This window comes from Solanum tuberosum, unplaced genomic scaffold (genome assembly GCF_000226075.1).
Source record: "Solanum tuberosum cultivar DM 1-3 516 R44 unplaced genomic scaffold, SolTub_3.0 scf00003, whole genome shotgun sequence".
Taxonomy (NCBI): Eukaryota; Viridiplantae; Streptophyta; class Magnoliopsida; order Solanales; family Solanaceae; genus Solanum; species Solanum tuberosum.
In genome coordinates, this window is record NW_006238929.1 from 940,830 (window position 1) to 948,564 (window position 7,735).

The 7,735-nt window shown below is 35.2% G+C and overlaps 1 protein-coding gene across 1 annotated transcript; it reads right to left on the reverse strand.

Moving 5' to 3' along the window:
• Window positions 1-1,491: 1,491 nt before the first annotated feature.
• LOC102596259 (26S protease regulatory subunit 8 homolog A) lies at window positions 1,492-7,213 on the reverse strand. The gene is made up of 9 exons (XM_006338106.2): window positions 6,892-7,213; window positions 5,979-6,076; window positions 4,645-4,869; window positions 4,458-4,520; window positions 4,208-4,371; window positions 2,748-2,904; window positions 2,553-2,651; window positions 2,174-2,284; window positions 1,492-1,948 (listed from the first exon to the last, which is right to left on the reverse strand). Exons 1-9 carry the CDS (start codon window positions 7,085-7,087, stop codon window positions 1,808-1,810), a joined length of 1,254 nt encoding a protein of 417 aa, XP_006338168.1. The 5' UTR covers window positions 7,088-7,213; the 3' UTR covers window positions 1,492-1,807.
• Window positions 7,214-7,735: the final 522 nt, after the last annotated feature.

Below are 7,735 nucleotides of genomic sequence, written 5' to 3' on the forward strand. Positions count from 1 at the left end.
AATTAGTTTTATTTTACTTAACATTTTATTTTATCATTTGATTTTCCCGGGGGTTCTGAAGCAAAGAAGACCTCAAACTGCTTTCTTTCTGCCACATTGCATTTTCGTTTTGAAAATCTAGATTGAAGAAAATCAAGAATACATATATTTTAATTAAAAGGTATGTCACCCACCTAGCTCAACTCTACTGCTACTACCCTCTCTACATTCATTATTTAAATACTTCTACTTTAATTAACAAGCAACCCATTATTACAGATATTTTGTCACACAACAATACAATGGTAACTGTGAATAACTAAATGATCGTCAACAACATAGTTGACATGTATTTTTTCAAAAACGGCACAGTAATAGTAACTATGAGGTTTCAAATGGCTACCAACGATATAGTAGCCATATGTTAGCCAATTTCAAAGAACCAAATAACTGTGACATAGTATTCGGTTGCGTTGCTATTTTGACATATATAAATGGTATGCATGTATCCACGGGCGTCTGTGCAATCATCAATGTGTGCATACCAACAAATCAAACAAAATGCTTCCCCTAGGCAATACTTGTGACAATGTATTAATAATTCAGCGACATCTATTACTAACCAATAAATAAGGTTCCACAACTTTCAATTTTTTATTCAAACATATAATTTTATATAAAATACAAATTGATAAATATTGGGCATCTCCGCGCACGATCACCCATCATCTAATTGTATATATATGGTGTGGTGTATTGCTATTTTTTTTAATTTTTCTTACCTAGACATCCCTCTATTTTTCATTGGCTTGCCCCTTTGATATTTTAAGGGTTGACCATTTTATTTAAAGTCGTATAGTGCTTTTGTAGAGTTAGACTGTGAAGTGGAGAGCCTCTATAGTCACACAACTTAAACATGCTAAAGCTTGAAATAGTGTTGAAATATAATACTCTCTTTATTTCAAATTGATTGTCTGATTTAAATTTAGCATGTGGTCAACATAATAAAGAAGGTTGTTTTAATCTCGTGGGATCTTAAATTAGAGATATGTTGAATGTATCAAATGTCCTTTAATTGTGTGGCCTTAAATATGAAAATTTGAAATTAAATAATTAAAAAAAGATGTTCTATTTTTAAACAAACTAAAAAAAAGGTAGGATACAAATTAAAACAATGAAGTAGGAAATTCAGATACATTCATAGAGAGATTTGTTAGATTCCTGTTCATTTGCAATGAAGTCTCATGTCTCTGTTGTTTTACTATTATCAGTTTAGCATTAACAAATTATAATCCGAGCTAAACCAATAGTTTTTATTTTATTTAGTTTGATTTTAGAAATTAAAAAAAGACTAAATTGGTTTGAATTTTTTTTAAAAGCAAAGACTAATCCAAACTGAACCATAAAGATCCCTAGCCACAATTGCGACATTTAGACACCACTAGTTTCAAACGTCTTCTTTTGGAACTTAATGTATATCAAACTATGTTATATAAATTAAAATGGACAGAGTACAAGTACAACTCCTAGGCAGGGCTTTCAAGTTAGAGCCGAAAAAGAAGTACAGCATGTCAATAAACAAGAATACAAGCTAGAAGCCAGAGTGTCAAATACTAAAGCTGCGCGGAAAAACACTTTAACATTTTTGAATTACAGCTGTGAATGCCCCATACGGCCAAAGAAAATGAAACAGTTTACTGAGAAACATGAAAATACCAAGGGCAAGTCGTAAGCTCCTGGGGTCAAATAAAAGTTCCAAGAACAATAGTAATTATAGACAATCAACTCAGATGTGTATGCATTTCAGGTCCTTCATATCGACCATCATCTACTTCCACAGCTTTCGCAGTGACATGTTCTTCTCAGTCTCTTTCTTCATTACTTTAGCAACAGCCATCTCAAAATCTTCTTGCGTCACATGCACCCTCCTCTCTCTTAGAGCAAACATCCCTGCTTCCGTACATACAGCCTGCAAATAGTAGATAGAAAGAATAGATCAAGAGCAAGCAAAAATATAACATAGCAAGAAATGCCATTTTGTTTCACATCAACTCATGTGGAGGATCAAGGCACAGGTGAGATTAGTTCATCACATTAGATCAGAAGTTTTAACTGATGAGCTAAATAGGCCACTCGAGATGCACGTGAATTTCATTTGCTATAGTATAGCAGAAAGTGCATGCTATCACCATACCTTAAGTTCAGCCCCAGAAGCACCACTCATCTTCTCAGCAATCTTCTTCAAATCAATCCCCCGCATCAAGTTCATCTTCCTCGAATGAATCTTCAAAATGTCCTGACGAGACTGCACAGTGATCAAAAGATAAGTTGATTGGGAACAATCATCAGCACATTCTAAAATGATAACTAAAGGATGAAGCAAGAGGTTCAGTCGCTCCAATTAGGAAGCAGAGAAGGATGACGACTACAGGTTGCTTCAAGTCAAACATAACGGCTACAACTCAGCATATAAATCAACAAGCACAAGCAATCAAAATGAGCAACCCAAGAGTGTATGAAGTAAAAGAACTGACCAGCTTAATTACATATTAAAAACTATATGAAGAACAGACCTCTTCATTGGGATTTGGAAATTCAATCTTCCTGTCTATCCTTCCTGGTCTAAGGAGTGCTTGATCTAGAATATCTATGCGGTTTGTGGCCATCAGAACCTGAAGCAAAAGTAAATCTTGTGTCAGCTCCAACCACTCACATCAATAAAGTTAATACCCAAGCAATATACAATTGAAACAGCACGCTGAGCTTGCCTTGATTTTATTTGATGCCTCAAATCCATCAAGCTGATTGAGAAGTTCAAGCATTGTCCTCTGCACTTCACTGTCACCATTGCCACTCCCTGATTCCATCCTAGCAGATCCAATGCTGTCTATCTCATCCATAAAAATGATAGAAGGAGCATGTTCCCTGAAGTTAATACAATGCCAGGGCATTAGCACAAAAGAGAAAAACTTAAACAGGTTGATCCATAGACCATATAACAAAAGGGGAAACATTTGCAGGACGGAACAAGATTCCCCCTCACTCACTCACACACACACCTTGTGCCTTAATAGAACCATTATTTCTAACAAAGATATAATCAGTCTTAAATTAGGTTAAGGTTGTCAAAAAACTGTCTAAAATGAGAGAGTTAGTTGGAGCCATCCCATCCCAATAGAATTTGGAGCTCAATATGAATCTTATTTTCTTGCAATACTTGTTAAATCAGGTTAATTGATCTCCAACATGACTGGTAACCACCACAATAGGATACCTTCCCTCTTAAACAAAGGTCCCAAGATCGAATCAGGGAGAAACCCATGGTAGGGAACTTCTCCCCTTAACCAAAGGTCACAAGATCAACAAACAGTGCTTCCAGATACTAGAGAGCTAAACAAAAAAGAAACATAACTACAACAGCGTACCTAGTGTAATTCCACAAGTGGGGTCTGGTACGCAAACCTTACCCCTACCCTTGTGAGGTAGACAGGCTGTTTTCGATAGAACCAAAAGAAACATGACTAGTAGGCTAGAAATTTGTCGATAGCTTGGGTTGAACGATATCAACTCACCCTCCAAAATTGTAAGCAACAAATGTTACAACGATTTAACTCCGTGAATTCTGATTCATAGAGAAAAAAATTAATATTATAATTAAGAGAACATTGAAGGCATTTGGCAATAGATTCCCAAAAAAATCACTTATTTGGAATTTATGAAGTTGGAGTTGAAGAACTAGGGAACAAGGTGTGTTTGGTAATGCTATTTGCAAAGAATATTTGGACTAATGTTCATGTTCAAGTGTACTTAAATACAACTTTTAAAGTGAAAAGTCAGTTGGAAACAACTTCAAGTTGGATTTTGGTATTTTCATGGCCAAACAATGATTTTCGGATGAAGTGAAATTATTCCGGAAAAAAGTGAATAGTTTTATGGCAGGTTATGACTGTTAATTCACATGGTGATGGAACTTATAAAACATACTTCATACAGTTAGCTTGTCTGCATAAATTGTAAGATCTCAAATCCATCAATATGTCAAGCATCTCCAGGAACTTCATCTAGAATTCTAGATCGATTATGAATTTGTGCACTCTTCATTTCCTTCAGAGATCCAATTCAAGTGTACTTAGCTCAGCACAGTGACCAAGAAATGGCTTCAGAATTGAATTTGAGGTGATAAGATCAGAAATATGTAACTGTCGGGTTCTCAAAATTAAGAACTAACCTGGCCATAACAAAAAGCTCTCTCACCATTCGAGAACCTTCTCCAATATATTTCTGCACTAGTTCGGAACCAGAGACCCTAATGAAGGTACAATCAGTGTGATGTGCAACTGCCCTAGCCAACAATGTTTTCCCAGTTCCTGGAGGTCCATAGAGCAGCACTCCCTGTCATTCATAAAAGAGGAATCCAATCAAGATCTTTATTGATGCTGATAATAAACTGAAGGAGAACTTCGTAAAGCTGAATATACCTTTGGTTGAGCTATTCCAAGAGACTCAAATAACTCAGGATGCTTTATAGGAAGCTCAATAACCTAATGCATAATAGATCCAAAGTTAAACAAATTATACAATTACTATAAAATAAATTAAGAGATTGAGTTAACAAGACAGATCAAGAAAACACGAAATAAAAAACCAAATAGAGAAGATATGTACCTCTTTAATCTCCTTGATCTGCTGGTCAAGACCACCAATCATGTCATAAGTGGAATCTGGCACTTTCTCAACTTTCATGAGGTTGACCAATGGATCAACTTTGCTGGGCAAAATTAGATGAAGGACATAGCTATCATTGCGCAGGGCAACTCTAGTTGATGGAGTGATTTTTGTAATGTCAATATTTTTGCCAATATCGACAACATATTTGCCTTCAGGATGAACCTAGAGTACAACACAAAGATGAGAAATAAAAAAAAGGATGAGAAGAAAGGCATTAAATAAAAACTAGAAATATATTATGGGAATACCATGGTTCAAATATTTGAACTAGAGAATCTTGTAAATTTAGAAACAGCATAATCCAAATGAATTCATTGTATCACTTGTTGCTGAAAAACTAACAGAACTGTTCTCATAGTAAAGGACAAGTTGGAACCCATGACATGCTAAATGAGGGTAAAATGAAATTGACATCATAAATGGCAACACATAGAAAAACTGTCATTTTTTTGAGATAGCATAGACCAACTTTGTCATGTAAGCAAAGGAGTCAAAACTACCAGATACCCCAAAATGAAGAGTGCAAAACTAATAAGACAAGACAAAATTGGTAAATGGAAGAGTCTAATGGGTTCCATAACACGAAAGGTATTCAACTGAGAGGGTTAGCATAGTAGGCTATCAACCAAGGATACAAAGCTGAAAGTACAACATTCTACTACAGCATACAACCAATTCAACATTCTATTGCAGCCTGGTGACCAAATGAGACATGCTTTCTTACAGACTAAGTTGTGTGAACTCTTCACTTCCGATGCCACACCCGTGTCGATACGACATAGGTGTGGGATCCATACTGGATATGGTCAATCGATTTGTATACTGTGACCAAAATCAATCAAGAATTTTGATACAGATACGTTGGTTTCTGAAATCAAAACAAAACCTAGGGTGAAATCATAATTAGGCATATGTTTTTTATCGTTAGAAGATATTTGTATTAAAAAGTCCGCAACCACATACATTTGTACTTGTATAATTACAAATTCAAACTTGCTCTAAAAAATTTGTACATTCCTTTCAAATAGTCCACCATTATTTAGGCATATTTTATAATTGTATTTAAGATATTTAACTATTTTAAGTCAAATCCCCGCACTCGTATCAATACCTAAACCCGTACCCTGCATCTTAAAATTTAGGTCATGAAGGATCTGACCTCTAGATACGCACACATATTGGACACCCGCACCCCAGCAACTTAGTTACAAATGGGTACGAAAATTTAATAAGGAATTCAATGATAACTAAAAAGATGTGGATACACTTACTTTGACTAGAACCTTTGACTTCCCCATTACTTTAACAACTTCACCAACATATGATCCAGGCTCCTGAAGCAATTGTAATTCCTCTTTGAGCATTCTCACTGCAAAAATAGACATTAAGGAGAATTTTATGAGCCCATACACGATTCAAATTACAATTGAAAAAATAAAGTAGAAAATGCCATTGGTCATGAAGACACAATTTTAGTACATTCCTCAGCAAGAGTAGAACAAATGTGAGAGAAACACCATGATCGATTTATTCAAGAAACACTAAAATTTTAATTTAGTCAACAAGATCCCTACACCGATGAAAACCAGGCAAAAAAGAATGAACCTGTGGTCCATAACACATGATATGTTTGGGAAACCAAACCATTACAACCTCTACTCAGTAACTATTTCTCTTCCCTTTTATCGACCTAAGCTTTGGATGGTCAGAGTTACCTGCTAGTAGAAGATGGTAGGTATTCAATTGAATAATTGAAGAGTATGCCAGCTGGGTTATTAACCTCATAAAAGGCAAAGAAATGTTGGGTCTCTATGCATTCTAACATATTTAAGTAAGAAAATTCATTAAGTAACACCACAGAAGAGGAATGGACTCTCTACTCACCTCTCATGTTGGACTATCATAATGGTACAACAATTCTTTATGGTGATCGATGGCACGACATTAGTTTCGGTTCTAAAAATTGAACCCTTTTACCTTCAATCTATTATCAATTCAATTTCTTAAGTTCAATATTTTAGCAGCCTTCTCAAACTAAGATCTCTGTGTCAAAGAAGGGACTAGACCATAAACAACATGAAAAAGTAGTACATAACCAGGAAACTGATTAAGACTAGGGTTTCACTATAAACGTGAAAAATGTTCCCTTAAGAAGTTAGGTTTTCCAGATTTAGTTAATCAGACCTTTAGAATTGAGTTCGTTCCTCTGGGCTTCAAGGCGATTAAGATTGTGAGTCTTTACGCGGACTTGGAGCTGGAGATCATGGATGTGCTGCATATAGTACTGTCTCAGCCCTTCCCCTTGCTTTGTTGGTTTCGCCGAACAGGCTTCCTCTCTCTCCATATCGCTCCTGCTCTTCTCAACATCAACTGACGCCATTTTTGCAGATAGGCTTTGAAGAAATCGCAGTGATTTGCGTTGTCCGGACTAATTGGGTTTGGGAGTGAAAGAAGAATATAGCAGCAATTAAAATTTCCCCATCCGTTTTGGGCTTTTAAAGCTCGTTTCTTTTGTTGGCAGGGAAAACAATACATAGGGATGGCAATGGGGGTGTAGGGTGTGGATTTGGTTTTATGTATATTGATTTTTTATTTTTAAAATACGTTAAATTAATAATCAAATCAATAAGATATTTTTATCGGTTCTCAGTTTATTGGTTTTGGATCTTTAATGGTTCGATTTAACCAATAAAAAAATGTTTATAAAATAAATATACGACTTCTCTAACAATTTAACACGACTCATAAAAAAATAGTAATAACTAACATGAAAAGAACTATTACAAGTGTAACACAAAGAGAAATTAAGAGGAATAAAATTTTTACTTTAAGTTTTGACGTTTTGTATAATGTGAAGTTTTAAACTCAAAGTCACCGTGAAGGTGAATTGCAGGCTAAAGGACAAATGCACTACCTAGTAAGGTATTTAGATTAATATTTAATATTTATGTATGGGCAAAGTAGTAAATTACTACAGTTTTATTGGGTTATAGGTCTACCCAATAACCCAATATTAAAAACCAAAATC